At 41.8% G+C, this 16855-nt stretch overlaps 1 protein-coding gene across 2 annotated transcripts in view; it reads right to left on the bottom strand.

The window, feature by feature from the left end:
• The window catches only part of cacna2d3a (calcium channel, voltage-dependent, alpha 2/delta subunit 3a), a 776701-nt gene that overhangs the window by 237656 nt on the left and 522190 nt on the right, over positions 1 to 16855 (bottom strand). For both annotated transcript variants that reach the window (XM_080182611.1, XM_080182617.1), the window contains 3 exons: positions 16547 to 16618; positions 13472 to 13552; positions 8639 to 8713 (listed from right to left, as the gene is read on the bottom strand). In XM_080182611.1, the coding sequence (XP_080038737.1) occupies positions 8639 to 8713; positions 13472 to 13552; positions 16547 to 16618 (228 nt within the window). The remainder of the gene's footprint in view (positions 1 to 8638; positions 8714 to 13471; positions 13553 to 16546; positions 16619 to 16855) is intronic.

The following is a 16855-nucleotide window of genomic DNA, read 5'->3' as shown; positions in this document are numbered from 1 at the left end:
CTCCAGTTTTGCTCGTGCTCCTTGATACTGCATTCGTTTAAAAGCTCCCTTGATATCAAGAGCAGGCACCCTTACTTCTGAGTTCAGCTCTTTTATCCATGCTTGGATAAAAACTGTACTGAAGTCAGGAGCTGAATGGCCCTGGCGGACCCAAATTGAGCATCAGTGAGCAGGTTATTGCTGAGTAAGTGCTATTTAATAGCACTGTTGATGATACCTTCCATCACTTTGCTGATGATTGAGAATAGACTGATTGACCAGGTTGGATTTGTCCTGCTTTTTGTGGACAGGACATACCTGAGCAGTTTTCCTAATTGCCGGGTAGATGCCAGTGTTGTAGCTGTATTGGAACAGCTTGGATCAATGATCTATTTTAAATTTATTAAAAATATAGCACTTCTTAGCACTGAAACTAAATTTTCTGACAATTTAAAAATTGCAGGTGATAGCTATTAACAATAATTTGGAAATTAATTACTGAGATCTCTGTATTTATACTTTGTTTATTCAATTAGAATGGAATTAGAATGCAAGTATTACTCATTAAAGCATTTTTAAATTAGTCCTAGAGGCAATAAAACAACATATGGGTGCAAATATAACCAGCACAAGATTTTTAATTTCTTCATTTAAATGCTAAACCACCTACTTATTGAAATGGAAGTGTTATTTTTCTCCATTTTTAAATCGTTTTAATATTTTGCAGTTGAGTTACATAAGCTTCTTTATATTGCAAGGTTAGAAATAGGTTATCTCACATTCCAGGCAGGCTTCCTGGAGGAAAGAGATTGGTTGCATATGGATGACTGATTCCATACAAGGACGTTCCAGGAAAGCTGAGCCCAAACAACAAAAATCATTGCTTCTTCAAATTTATGATCATAAAATTAGTAATTATTTTCAAATGCTCTAGTGAATGTATTCTGACAATTTCACAATGAAAGAGAAGCTGGGCTCTTACTCATTCCATTTCCAGGGGACTCAATCCTCTGCCAAACTGTCTTCCTGTACAATTTAGAAATGAACATGTAGCAAAGGAATGCATGGCTGTACATCGTAGACAATGGGATCATTTTAAAAGGGACTAATTCCTCTGCCAAACAGTTTTCCTGTGAACATGTAACAAATGAATGCCTGGCTGTTGTTCTTAGAAAATTAGATCATCCAATTCGTACTCCTGGCAGCTCCCTTGACTTGGTCATTTCCCATGGCTTCTCTACAGTCATGCATTAATATCACAAGCAATCTCATATCACTTCCTTGCATCTTCAGCCTCCCGAGTCCCCACAGCACTTCCAACCCCACTTGCTTCTGTGTTTCTTGTGAGAAAGGCCAAATCATTTCCTGCATTTTTTGAATGTCAATATTTAGCCTTTCACTCTCTGCTCATCCCCAACACTTTGGCAATCATCAGTCTGCTTAACAATTCTCTCATGTCTGCCTTTGATGCCCTTCTTCCCACACAAACCTTAACACCTTTTTTTCCTAATTGATCCTTTTTGTAGGTCTTCCATTTAAAGAAAACAGAGTGTGAAGTGATAAGTGTGGTTACTTATCTATCTGTTACCAGATCTGACTTGGTCACAACAATTAATATAAATGCAGGACTTCATTCCACTCTACATACTAGTTACGTGCTATATTCTGGAGGTTGAAAGTAACTGACTGTCGCACTATCAACTCTTTTCTTAATCTACTCTCCCCTGAACACTCCATGTAAACCAAAAATTAATAATGGTTATGGCTGGCCCAGATAAACATTAATGTGTTGAAACAGCCATAGAAGACATTGCTTGATTGACAGCCTCTGACCTATTCTCTCAATAGCACAATGTTTATTTACACAGGGCAAAGAGGTTTCAAGTGCTTGTGGTTTCTGCAATTGATACTTCGAAATGTATTGATGACTGACACATTATCTGTCTGTAGAAAAATGAGTTTTTTTAGGTGGAAAATTATGAATGAATGAACAAATGAATGAATTATTGTTTCTTTTTCGATACATCCTATTGTCACTATTAGGTTCATTGGTTCTGTGCAGAGTGTATAGTGGGTGAATGGGTATGGAAGTGCCAGAGGTTGACAGCAAGGGCATGGGTGTCATGGCAGATGGGTGAAAGGGTATAGTTTGATATGGAGGACATTAGAGTCCAAAGGTGGCAGGCACAGCTTGGCATTGAGAGCGTGAGGGGCCATAGGGGGTGGGTAGGGGCATGAGCTGGCCTGTTTGGGATATGGGGATATGTGGGAAGTGATAGGGTATGAGGGAAGAGGACTAAAGATCCTTACTATTTTGGAACTACAATGTAGTATCAGATCACATAGATATGCTTTCAAACAGCCCATCTTGGCTCCAAACTCTTTCCTGGATTGTGGGTCAGACTCCAGTTAGCACCCGCCGCACTTGGAAGGAAAATTCATTTCTGCTGGAACTTTATCCTGAGACAGGCTTGTCAAGCCAGGAAATTTCCCAATTCCTGCATCCCAACTTGAAGTTGAAAATCCAGCCCAATGAATTCCTGGGGTTATTCAGGAAAGCTAGGAAGTTTCTGACAGGGAGAAAGGAAAATCGCTGCTGCAGAATAGAATGCTGTAGTGATTTAAAAGCCTGCCATGTGACAAGGCGGCATGGAGATTAAAGCGACCAGGCTACTTCAAAGTTTTCACAGCTGACAGGCCAGAATGTAAATGTTGATCACAGGGCCACCTGAAATCACCATGCCAGGAATTATCTTCAGCTTTGCCAGGGCTTAAACAACCGGGAGACCCCCATCCAAAAGGAGGATGGCAAGGTCTAACCCTTGTTCCCAGCCTAGCCCACTGAATTCCTCTGCAGCCTGGCTGTGGCAGAAGGGCAAATGGCCACTGGACCTACCTTCTTGACCCTTCTTGAGGCTCAAGGCACCAGGCAAAGGTGTCAGTGAAGGGGAAGAGGGCCTGTGGAGATCTGAGGGGCAAGGGAGGGGGACTTGAGTGGGTTCTCAAGGGGGAGGGGGCCTGAATCAGGGCTCTGAGGGGGGGAAGAGGGCCTGGGTGAGGCTCTAAGGGGTATGGGGGGGGGGGGGGTGCTGCATGAGGCTCTGGGGGAAGACGGCCTGTGGGGTATCAGAGGGGCAGGGGGGATGTTGAGAGGGGGCTCTGAAGGGAGAGGGGGTGAGTGTGGGGTCTGAAGGGAGCGGGTGGCTTGAATCAGGAGTCTGAGGAGGAAAGGGAGCCTGGGTGGGACTCTGCGGGGTATGGGGGCTGCTGAGGTGGGACTCTGAAAGGGGAGGGCCCTGAGTGGGTTTCTGAGGGAGAAGGGCACCTGTGGGGGAGTCTGAGGGGGAAGGGTGACCTGAGTGAATCCCACCTGACAGAGCTCCCAACATCTGCAGGAAACACTCCTATTTTCCTACTGTCATGGGCACTTCACCTCAAAACCAGGAAATTCCACCCATGGAATCTACCTTCGAGGAAAATTCAGGCCACCTTTGCATATTTTACTATTTCTCGTCTCCTCACTGATTATTTAACTTTCTTAAATAAATATTAAATAAAAGTCACCACAAACTTAGAAAGAATAATTTTAATGGTGAAATTCAGGTGCGAATGCAAGGACCTGATTCTCCCGCTTAGAATACGAATCTGAGCATTTATTCAACTACAAATATGCTTCAAACTGCTAATGTGATCTTTCAAAAATAAATATAAAGAATTACATAGAAGTTACAACATAGAAAACCACCTACTCGGTACAAGAAACTTGTGTCATTTGAACTCTTCAATACCACTCTTTCTTTCTCTCCGCCTCTCTCTATTTATAAAATTAATAGAAATGGTTCCAGAAGTGAATTTTTTGGTACATCGTGACCCATTTTCCAAAAAACTGCCCTTAACTCCTACTCTTCATTCTAAATATTTTAATCCAGTTTGCAATCCTGCTCCTGATTTCATATCCCTTGATCTTTCCTTGTGTTTTCCCATCTGGGACCCTTTTGAAGATCTCTCTAAAGCCCATTCATGCTTTCTCCATTTTCCTTACTAACCGTATGTTACCTCCAAAAATAATTCTGAGACTTGCCAAGTAAAATTGTCCCTTTTGAAATCTCTGCTGACTTTATTTAGCTATTTTCTCAAAGCAAGCTATGTGGTAATTTCATCCTTAATTAGAGATGCTAACATTTTCTGTACCGCAGATGTTAGTTCACTAGTCTATAATTTGCCTGATTAGGTCTGCGCCCCTTTTTTAAAAAAAATGATTATACATTGCCCACACTCCAGTCCTCTGGCACTCATCCATACTCAGTAGAGCCCTTAAGTATCACCTCTAGGGCCTTAATAATTTTCTCCCTCAAGAATTTAGACTGAAGAATGCGAGTAGTACTATGTATTCGCCCTTGACAATGGCAGGCTCCATCTTGGCTGTTCTCACCCTTCATAGAAATAACCCGTGACCCAAGAAACTATCAGTAACAATGAGATTGGGGCTGCTGGTAGAAATCGGTAGTGAAAAAACCCCTGTAAAATCGGTGGCATAGTGGTTAGCACTGCTGCCTCATAGCGCCAGGGATGCGGGTCCAATTCCAACCTCAGGTCACTGTCTGTGTGGAGTTTGCACTTTCTCTCCGTGCCTGTGTGAGTTTCCTCCGGATGCTCCGGTTTCCTCCCACAGTCCAAAGATATGCGAATTAGCTTGACTGGCCTTGCTAAATTGCCTCCTAGTGTCAGGGGGACTGGCAGGGTAAATGGGTGGGGTTACAGGAATAGGACCTGGGTGAGATTGTGGTCAGCACAGGCTTACTGGGCTGAATGGCCTCCTTCTGTACTGTGATAATTCCATAATTTTATGATACTATGAAATCCTGCCTAAGCTTCCTCTAGGGGAAGAGGAATATTCTCCCTCTCGTATTGGTGAACTTGATGAGGGGAAGGTTTCAAAGTACCGTCACAAGGATAGACAAAGGGGCAATGTATGGTCCGCTCTTAATTGCAATAAAAAGGTGGGCACGCAGAAATTCTTGCAGGAAGAGGAGAAAAGCAATAGAAAGACACAATTCTTGATAAAGCAAGCTGGCAGGTTAATGGAAATTCTAATCAGCTTTAAAAGCGACCAGGCAGCAATGGGAATTTGGACTTTTTAAAATGGGGATGTGATTTATTTTCATGTGGGTCTGAGGATGTATCTTGCACAGAATTTTTTGATTTAACACAGTACGATCTAAATCAAAATATGTAGAATGATTTCAGTAACAAAACATTCATGTTTATATTTTACAGCACTTTTCTATAAAATGTGATTCTTGCAGGATTGGGCAATGGTATGCCTAGCATTTTCATTTCACTGTAAATTCAAATCTCTAGTTATAAAATGCTTTTAATGCAAAGAATTTTGAACTAATCCCCATAAATTCAGCTTAGATTTGTTTGTAGGTTATTGAGGTGGCAGGTTCATGTTTATAGAGAGATAGGTGGACATACTGACAACAAAGTGAAATAAATCTCTCCTGGTGAATAGATTTTTAAAGTTGCCGGTGACATGAGATCGAAATACTGAAGCCAGTACTTCCTTTCACCTATCATTAAACACATCATTGTCGATAGGTAGAGATGAAAATTGGATTTTCATTTCAAGGTTAATATAATTTGCCTGCACTGTAAATAAAGAAAAAATGCAGGCAGTGTACGCCTAGTGATAAGCTGAGAATGAGCGTTGTGACTACGTTCCCCAAAACATATCACAGATTTCAGGAGCACAAAGGACAAAGACCACAAAAATTGACTGCATAGCATTGCTTGTTGCAGCTCTGCATGAATGAGGAAAGAGATAAAACAACAGGGTGTCTATCCCGAAGACTTCCAGTATCCTCGCACTGATCATCATTTTCTGAAGGGCAATACGGAGGGCATGCAGAGTGGGTAGAGTGTGATGTTTGTCAGTGTCAAATGTTAACTTGACACACAATCTGCCATTTTGGATCTCACAGGTCCTGTTAGTCAGTGCCTTCTTTTAAACATACATAGCGTATACATACAGCTGTTTTCTCTGGCAGTGTCACTTAAAGAGACAACCACAGAACTCTTAGATCAACTTCTTTTGACTTCCTTTTGCTGCATAATCAATGGAAGCACTGTGCTTTTGGGAAGAATTGACGCAGCTTCTTTCAGTCAGAAGAGAATGGTGTTGCATCTTTGGAAAATTTGAAGGGCCTTGGAAGAGAAAACTTGCTCCTAGTCACGGTTGCAGTTTCTCTTGGACTGCAGCATATCACAGGGATGGAGCAGAGGCATCAAAGATGAGAAGCTGTTCAGAGGTGGGGTGGGGGGAAGCTCGCAACAAGAAGCTTTACTCACCTAGCACTTTCAGGCAGCTCTTCCAATACTTCTATCTTGGCAAGCACTATCTGAGGCAGCTATGCTTATCAGGGAGATGGTCACAGAAATGTGGCAGTTCCTTGAGGCAGGTATAGGCTAGTTTAGTGTTTGAAGAACTGCACATGGAACACCTTTGAGGAACGTTGCACAATCAACTAGCGAAAGGTAATTTTAGGGTTGATATCAGAAAGCCTTTCTTCATGCAATTGTTATGACTTCAGCTGATGTTAATCCTGTCAGATTCCAGAATGAAACCTGGCTTGATAGATCCTAACTTTGTGTTTTCAGACATCATGGAGGAAAATTACTGAACAGGTTCTCAGGAGTCTGCTGATAAACATTTAACATAAAGAATAAAATCTCCTTCAATAAGAAAAGTGAACTACATTACATCATGCAGATACAAGATAACGATTCAAATATTCATTCTTCCTTCACTCCAGCTTTATTTTTACAGACACGTACAAATTAGGGAAGTTAAAATAACTTGGCACATCTATCTCATATTCAGAGTAAGTAAACAAGATATGTGAACTATTGGGTTAACTGTGGTCAGACACATCACACTCCAAAATAAATGACAGATGTGACCAAAGCAGATTGTATAGATTTTTCAACAACCCACCCAGATGTTTGTCACACTGGGAGCCAATTGGTCTCAACGCTCTTTCTCACAAGAGTTTCCAATTTTCATGTTCAAAGAGCTCAGCTTGGAATTCTCCCAAACTGCTGCGAACATTCGAACAGCTTCAACCAGGATCCACCTTCAATCACACTTTCCAAGATTCCTTTCCACTGGATCGCTGAAGGGAATTAAGCTTCACCTTCCAGGCACACTTTCAGGTCTTTGGTTGTGCCATGAACACCTTTGCTCCAAAGGCATGCAGTAAGGAGTCACCAACCTTTAGTTGCCTCCTTGGATCTTTCGGGCTTTTCTCAAGCCTGCTTTACTTCAAATCTGCTCCTCGCAGCTCTCTCTTTCACTCAGCCTATTTTTCTGCTCCTATCTCTCAACTTTACTTAATAGAATCTGTTTTTGATCTTTGTCCTTGTCTCTTACCTGTGACTTTCTTCTGAGACCTCTTACTGCCCAGTCTCTGGTTTGGGACCTTCTTCTTGGTTTGGCACCTTCTTCTGTCCCCCTCCTCATGTCCTGTTCCTTGGGACACACTCTCTAGAATGACACTCCTGTTTGGATCATCTGATTGGCAGTTTTGTGCTGTTTCACTTCTTCGCTTCCTTTTGTTCTGCGCATGTGCGCATGGCCGGTTTCTGGCCTAAAGATATGAAAAATGGACAAACTGCGCCAATGCATGCACAGAAGTCCCAAGGCCCACCAGTAACTGTTGTTCCCAAACTGTGACTAATTCACTCAACTTAAGGCGAGTAATGGAGTTCACTACACAGTGAGTAATCAACACGTGAAATAAACTTCCAGTTAACAATGGAGAAAATAACTATTAGAACTTTAGCAAACAAATGAATGCTGCAATGGAAGAGGAATGTTACAGCGTATGTTTTCAAGCAACCCTATCAATGCTGGAATGACACTTCTCTACCACAATTAGCACAGTAAAATTCAATTAGTCATTTTTAAGTTTTTCTTAAAAATTACACCTCACGGTAAATCTGAAGCTTACATTGATTAGAGTATACTGGGGAAACTAATATGCAACTAAAGGTAAGATTATGCGCACATTTATGCTGATATATGCCAGGAAAATCAATTCAGATTCTATTTAAGCAAGTAATATGGAAGTAATCACCAATGTAAAAATTATAAAGAGAAAGACAATTAAGGGTACAGTTTCACATTAAAAGAAGACAGTTCTCAGTGCATGTAGATGTGAACGTGGTAGTATAATTCAGCAGCAACATGACTGCCAAATACACTAAAGTTAAATGATGGGTGACCCTTCCAGAAAGCCACTTCAATTTGATTGGACTGGTTTGAATTTGTTTGGATCTCTCCAGTGAGGTTTTTGTCTCTCCCGCAGCACCAAAACGGCCTTACCAAAGTCGCAATCAACATTCTCTTTGACTGTCCCCCTAGTGTATTATGACTCCTCATCATGTTCAAATGTCTGCAGCCTTTGATATGATTGACTACAGCACTCTCCTCCAGTGTTTTCTGTTGTCTCGGACTCTGATCTATTCACGTGTAACGAAAGCATCTCTAACAATGGCTTCTCCTCCTGCTCCCACACCATGAAATACACGGCTAACTACCCAAACAATTGACTCACACTATACCAGTTCATAGCAGATCACCAGAAATGTTTCTTACCAGTGGTCTCAGTTCTGGATGCGTCAGGACGTAGCCATTATTTGTAATTGCAAAAGCGTATCCGTGAATGCCTAGCTATAAACAAAAACATGTAAAACAAGCTTCTGTCAGAATTTACTATCTTTAAGGAAGAAATAAAATATCCTGTACAGTAATGTTTAAAAATTGACATTCTTATATCTTATCAACACAACTGTTGCACATACATTACTGGAATCACTGATTCCAGTCATTCCATAACAAATCTGCATTTTCAACAATTTCAACAAAAAGAAGATTCATCAGATGAAAATTTCAGCATCTACAGTGATGTTAAAAATTTATTAAAATACAGCATTGATAATATGGGTTAATCATTTGGTTAAAAGTACTCAACTGCCACAAATTACCAGTTTGTTCAAACTACACTGCCTCTCATATTGATGAGGGGAAAACTGATAATGGCTGAGAAATTTCTCAGAACCACTGTGGCTTCATTGGTGCAATCCAAGTGCAGCGGTGCTAATTTTTTAGTGCAACGGGCCAGGAGATTTTCGTGTTGGCAAATTCGCAATGCTTGCGCAAGCTTTTGTGCTCCGCTTGTATCTCCCAGTGCCAGATTTCCCGTGGTGTCAGCTCAATGTCGGAAATTGGCGAGGAGGTGCCAAGATCGTTTAAATGGTCATTGAAATACAGTCCAAGGCCCGCTAGTGTTTCACCCCAGTGATGTTTAGAGTGGCTCCCCACTTTTGGCAAGTTAGGAGGGGCAATCGGGACCCTCCAGAGGCTTGGGTGGGGGGGGGGGGGTGGTGTTCTCTGGGCATTGGCACCCTGACAGTGCCAGCCTGTGCCCCTTGGCATTGCTCAAGAAGCAAAGTACCAATGCCCAGGGGGTGCATTGGCACTGTCCATTGAGCAGGGGGCAGTGTCAAGGGAGCAGGGCCTGGGACGATTGGTGGGAGTGGGAGGGTCCCGCTGTCACTCTACATTGGGACTGGTGGGGGAAGCAGGGAGACCAGCGATCGGTCTGGGCAGCCTGTTGGCAGAGTCGGCACTGCAGGGGGCGGGTGGGAGGAGGAGAGGCAACAGAACTTTGGGGGAGTTATTATCAGTGGGGGGAGGAAATCAGAAAATCAGTGGGGTGGGGGGCCTGGAGTTTGTGCCGGGCTGAGGGGGAGACGGGATCAGGACTAGGCCTGGGAATGGGCAGAGGCCAGCAATCAAGTCATGGGATAGGGGGCAGTGGAGGGCCGGCAATGGGGGGGGTCACGGGGCTGGCCAGCAATCAGGAGGCCATCAGTGTGGGGCCACTGTGCATGTGCCAATCTCGGCACTGACAGATCAGCACGTGGGCAGTGGGCCGCTCAGCCTCGTCAGCAGGAAAGGCCCTGCTCACTGATTTCTAATGTTATTCACGCTGCGGCCTCTGCAGTGCAGAGTGTGGAAGATTCTTCTCTAAACTCTCACTGAAAAATAAATAGTGTGAATTACTCCAGTTTTCACGTGAATTCAATACTTTGAATTTTTTGGGGGTGAATTTTGCCCTGTGTGTTTTCATGAAGGAATTAGCTATAGTTCTTGGGGCTAAAGGGATCAACGGGTATGAGGTGAAGGCAGGAGCAGGATATTGAATTTCTTGATCAGCCATGATCATAATGAATGGCAGAGCAGGAGTGAAGGGTTGAATGGCCTCCTCCTGCTTCTATTTTCAATGTATGTTCCTATGTATGAGTAATCTCCTGGTCTATGTGAAAAAGTAATAATTATCTTGTGCTGTAACCTTCAATCCTATTTTCAATCTACGGGTCTGTTGCTGAGGCTGCATCCTTGATAGCACTGTTCCATGTTTAGCTGGATGGCCTGCTTTGATAATACATTTCACCTGCCCTACCATGTATGTACATACAAAATAAAAACTCCTGAATTAAACTTTCAGACAGTACCAAGAACTTTTCCGAAACTTGAAAGACTTAAATTCTGTGATTGAGACATAAAAGAGCAAGCTGCTGGGAAATCCCAAGACATCAGTAATTATCACATTGGATCAAATGCTTCAAAGGTATCTGAGCTTTATTTGTTTCAAATTCAAAGTCTGGATACAATAATGAATGCAGTGACTAGAGGAGTCTATGATTCAAGTGATACAAAAATGGGACAGAATTCATCCGAGTTCAAAAACGCCAGCTCAAGTGTAAGTTACACCAACTTGATTCATCAGGAACAGAGAGCCTAATGTGTTAGAACTACAGACAAAGGAAAATTAATGTACAATCTGGGATGCTGTGTTGTTATAGAGCAAGAGAGGTACCCAGTGAAAAATAGCTGGCTTAGTAACATTTATACACACTTATATATTTCTTCCCACAGAAGAGCAATCCCCTGAAATGTTCCCAAAACTATTTTATTTGTGCCATTATCAAACTGTACGAAGTCTCACAGCACCAGGTTAAAGTCCAACAGGTTTATTTGGAATCACAAGCTTTTGGATCACTGTTCCTTCATCAGGTGAGTGATGAATTACCATCATATTATCAAACCATCATTTTGCCTTTTTTTTCTTTTTTATTCAGACGTAAATATGATGTTAATCAAACAAAAATGAATTAAAATATATTTTTCTATATTGTAAAAAATTTTAAACATGATGCAATGTCATTAATTCAGCTGATGAAAGTTAAAGAATGGGATTTACTGCCCAACCCGTCACATGTCTCAATGGAGGCAGTCTGCTGGTGGCTGGTGGCTGGATCTTCTGGTCCCGCTGTTGTCAATGGGGACGTCCACCGAACGCATCCCTCACTGGGGGTGCACCAACGATGGGAATGGAAGGTCCCACCAGCATGTATGGCCAAAACGGAACATTCTAGCCAAAATATTTTGAATTCTGTTAGGTTTTGAATGAAATACCTCCACTGACACAGGATAAAATTCTGTCCAAAGTAAACATCTGCAGGAATTCTCAGTGTCCTAGTGATTACTATGGGTGGGATTTTACAGCTTGATGAGGCGAGACTGGAAATTCCCACCCAAGGTCAACAAAGATTTCTGTTGGACCCCCGCCCGCTCCGATTCCGTGGCAGGCGAGGTGGTAGAACTTCTTCACTCAAAGGGTGGTGAATCTCTGGAATTCTCTGCCCGTTGAAGTGGTGGAGGCTGCCTCGCTAAATATTTTTAAGAAGCGGGTTGATGGGTTCTTGATAAAAGAGGGGATTAAGGGTTATGGGGAGAGGGCGGGAAAGTGGAACTGAGCCACGACAGATCAGCCATGATCTTATTGAATGGCGGGGCAGGCTCGAAGGGCTAGATGGCCTACTCCTGCTCCTATTTCTTATGTTCTTATGTTCTTATGTCCAACCTAAATGTCATGCACAAATAAATAGTGCATTTCTTTATAAATTACTCAACAATTTTATTACACATAGAGTTCCATAATTTGTGAAATCCAACATATAAATAGTAAAACTGTCTTCAATCAGTCGTTGGACTAACATATTCAAACATTGTTTATTTCATAGCCTGAGATTCTTTTTATGCCATATTTGGTAGGAGAGACTGTCTAAAGTTCTATTTTTATGACACACAGGGATATTGGGTTTAGTTTTTGTGAAGATATAACAAGTATAATAATATACTCTCCAAGTGCTTATTCCACAATCAAACAGCATTGCATGGATTGTAGCCTGAGTGAGCATATTTTTGTGAAATTCATAGTCCAATTCTGTTTTTAAAGGACTGGTAAAGAAAGCACTCTTGACCCTATTGTATAACAAAACCTTTTCAGGGTGTTTGGAACTTTATGTTTTAAAATATGTAATTTCAGTGGGAGATTCCAGATTTGCCTGTGCAATCGATGAAGAATTCTGCAGCCGAATCATTTTAATGTGTAAGGTCAGACCAAGACAGCATCATCTAAAACTTCAAATTTTAACTATGACTAGGGTAGTCACTAAGAGAACAAACAAAAATTGATCCTTATGTTGAATTTAACTCCAGCAGATTTAGTATGCTCAGAGGGTCGGATTTCAGGTCTTGGATATTCAAACTCTTTAATCTCCTCTGCACCCTGGCAGTCAGCTGCCCACACACAATGGAGGGAAAATTACATCTGGCTGCCAGGAGGGAGTAGAAGCTCAGGCAAGTCATTCCCAAATTAAGGCTCACTGGCAAGAACCTTGCAGAACTGAACTCCAAGGCTGGAGTGAAAATGACTTCCCTTGTGGGGTTTAAAGGAGGATGGCTGAACCTACAAAGGAAAGATTTTGGGTTTTCCTCTGCAGGTGCTTCTGACAGCTACTGACTTGCCTTCCCTTGACCAGTCCATGGTGGCTTCCCTGATCAGCACCAAGCTAAAATCCAAATGGCATCTCAATATGTAATGGGATAAATTGATGAGATCCTCGCCTTCTCCTGCAAGCACCCCTGCCATTAAACCAATATGCATTACCTTACATTTACCTAAATTATAGTGCAGCTATCATTCACTCACATCTGCCAGCTGATCAAGATCTCCTTCAATGCTACTTATCTCCAGTAGATTTGTAAACTCCTCACATTGATTTTTAACATTAATGTTTATTTATCATCTCTCCAGGGTGACATGGCTAGAATACTTCATAATAAAATCGACTGGAATTTCTCTTATGCTTCTTCCAACTATCTGTTTGTCTTTGGTAGGCAATCATCAGAAATCTCAGGGAAACATTGTAAATGGCCAATTACACCATGTCTTCTGGGTTTCTACCAAAAATATGAGATCAGGGAACTCCTATGAAAATTCTAGCTCAATGTATTTATAATATCTGTGAGCAGAGCTACTATTTGCAAAATTATCAAAGAAGTTCTGGAAGGACTTACCTTATACTTTGGAATAACCTTCATAAGCTCTTTGACTGGAATATCTGTGCCGACCACACCCAGAAGAATACCTTGTGTGCGCTATCAAGATATAAAAACAATCAATCCAATTATTTCCCAACAATTTCATCATTCAACAATGACCAAAAATTAATATCTTCTTTATGCTTTTATAACCTTATAACTCCAGTAATAAGAACATTAGAAATTGAGGTAGGAGTGGACAGTTTGGCCCATCAAATCTGTTGCACCTTTCAATAAGGTCATGGCTGATTTGAATGTAGCCTTAATTTCGCTTCCCGGCCTGCCCCTCATAAACTTTTCATCAATTAAAAATCTGTTCAACTCAATCCCCCACTAGTCTCTGGAGAACCTAATTCCAAAGACTAATAACTCTCTGAGAGAAGAAATTCTTTCTCATTCCCATTTTAAATGGGATTCCCCTTATTTTGAAACAGGTTACTCACTCCTTTTCCCTTTCCTCTTGTTGTTTAGACGTAATAAATTATCTTGATTTTTTCTTATTCATTCATGGGATGTGGGCATCAATGGCTAGGCCAGCATTTATTGCTCATTCCTAATTGCCCTTGAGAAGGTGATGGTGAGCTGCCTTCTTGAACTGCTGCAGTCCGTACGATGTAGGTATAGCCACAGTGTTTTCGGGAGGGAATTCTAGGATTTGGATCGAGCAACAGTGAAGGAGCAGCAATATAATTTCATGTCAGGATGGTGAATGGCTTGGAGGGGAACTTCCAGATAGTGGTGCTCCTGTGTTGTGCTGTCCTTGTCCTTCTAGATGGTAATGGTCGCGCGTTTGGAAGGTGCTATTTAAGGAGCCTGGTGAATTCCTGCAGTGCATCCAGTAGATGGGTACTCAGTGCTGTCATTGTTCATCAGCAGTGGGGACAGTGAACGTTTGCAGGTGGGATGCCAAACAAGCAGGCTACTTTGTCCTGGATGGTGTGGAGCTCGTTGGAGCTGCACTCATCTAGACAAGTGGGGACTATTTTATCACGCTCTTGACTTGTGCCTTGTAGATGGTGGAGGGGCTTTGTGGAGTCAGAAAGTGAGTTGTTGCATTTGGATATGGACTGCTTCAGTAGCTGAAGAGTCGTGAATGGTGCTAAACATTGTGCAATCATCAAAACATATCCCCACTTCTGACCTCATGATGAAGGAAAGTCATTGATGAAGCAGCTGAAGATGGTTGGGCCTAGGACACCATGAGGATCTCAGATTATTCAGGTCTCAATCTTGGTCACCTTGCAACCAAGTCACTGTAATAGTTATCATTTCATACTCATTTATTTCTATTTATGCAATCAATTCATCCATCTTGTTATGAATATGTGGAGTATTCAGAAAAAGAGCCTTTAATTCTGTCTTCTAACTATTTTTCATACTCTGACCTTATTTGCTGGTGTTTGTATCTTCCCCAAGTGAATTCTCTTCACTAGCAACAATTTAGTTTCAAGCCCTCTCTACAGCCCTAATTATATGAATCGCCAGTACTCTGGTCTCAACATAGTTCAGGTAAAGGCCACCTTAACGATACAGTTCCTTTTGTCAGTACTGCTGCCAGTGCCCCAGGAATCAAAACCCATTTATCCCACACCGATCTTTGAGCCATACATTCGACTCCCTGATCTTATTTACCCAGTGCCAATTTGCTCATGGCTCTGGGAGTAACACAGAGATTGTGGTTCTGTGTTTTTTAAATTTAGCCTCTCACACTTCCTGAGCAGAACCTGTTCCTTAGTCCTACCTATGTTACTGGTACCTATAGATTGGGGAATTGGCTCAAACAATGAAGAGCTCACTTCGCATGTAAGACGCAGTGAGATCGATGCCCACTCCTATATGTTCAATGCTGAGATAAATAATTTTCTTAATTAGGAGGAGAATCAAGAATTACGGGGATGAAGTGGGAAAGTAGAGTTGAGGATTACCAGATTAGTCATGATTTCACTGAATGGTGGAGCAGACTTAATGGTGAAAAGCTTATCCTGCTTTTCTATCTTATGGTCTTCCTCTCCAGCCTTGAGGAGATGTCCTCTATTCTGGTACTGGGCAAGCAGTGCAGCTATCATGTGTCCCCTCTTGACCACAGAAAACCCTTTCTATCTGCCTAATTATAGTGTTCCCTATTAATACGACGCTCCTTTTAATTTCTCTACTTGAACATCTCCCTGTATCATGTACCATGGTCAATTTGCTCATCCACTCTGCAGTCCCTGTTCTGGTTTACGCAAGCTGCAAGAACCATGAAACTGGTGGACAATTGCAAGGCCTGAGAGACCCCACCAGTGCTACTCCTGAATTCCCATACCTTCCTCACTCACAGTCACACTCTCTCATACCTGACCACAAACCAAATTCAAAGTACCTTGTCTAAGTGATGTGACTGCTCTTGGAACAAAATGTCAAGGTAATTTCCTCCACTTCCTAGTGTATCGTAGCTGAGCCCAATCTGAGCCTAAGTTCCTTGAGCCGTAGATACTTACTATTATAGCTATGGATCACACAGCTGTCCTCAAGCTCCCACATGCTTCAGCTGCTGCACATCATCTACCTGCCTTGTCATCATTTAAGATATTAGGTTTATTTAAGAAATTAGGTTTAGAAGTATCACTCAATGATTTCCTGTAGTGGTCAAGTGCTCCAACTAGTTAAGCTACAAATTTAATGCAATATTTATGTCTCCCCAACACCAACTTAAACTGCTGCCCCATTATTGAGAAAAGAACATAAAAGTCACCAACCATTCTCCTACCTGCTCACCTGATTAATTTCTCTGGGCTTCAGCTCTCACATCCTGCTGTCCAGCCTCATTTCATTCCTCTCACCTCAACAAGCCACAAGGCAGTTACAGGCTGGGAAATAGGTTGCCTGTTTCTATGGTCTCCTACAATGCCTTTCTAAGCTGATACCAGCCTGTACATGAAAGCAGTGTGACCTTTTTCCTGTGTCTCCCCACATTATTGCAAAATCAAAAAGATTGCATTTGACCTTTGTGCCTTCCTTCCCAAAAAATGTTTTCTGCGTTACTGTCAATCACAAGGTAGCCATACTCACTGTCTCATTCTTCTTACTAAATACTGGCATTGCAATTGTTGTCATCAGGAGTCGGTCAGAACCTTCAGTAAGCTAAAGAACAGAAAAATCAATTAGGCAAAATCATGATTATTTTGTACAAAATTAAAGCCACATTTTCGATTCTTATAAACTGTAACATAAAAGTCTTGCAATCAAAGTGGTATTCTTCAATATTATTTTCCTATGCAACAGATCCAAACACGGCAGAAATATTGTAAATTCCCCCATGCTGAAGGTTTGTTTCTCTTTTTCCAGCCATGAAACCAAGGACGTTATCAGCAGATTTTT

The sequence above is a fragment of the Carcharhinus amblyrhynchos genome, chromosome 3 (genome assembly GCF_965287045.1).
Source record: "Carcharhinus amblyrhynchos chromosome 3, sCarAmb.v2.hapA, whole genome shotgun sequence".
NCBI classification, from domain to species: domain Eukaryota; kingdom Metazoa; phylum Chordata; class Chondrichthyes; order Carcharhiniformes; family Carcharhinidae; genus Carcharhinus; species Carcharhinus amblyrhynchos.
This window is presented reverse-complemented; position numbering and strand designations above follow the sequence as displayed.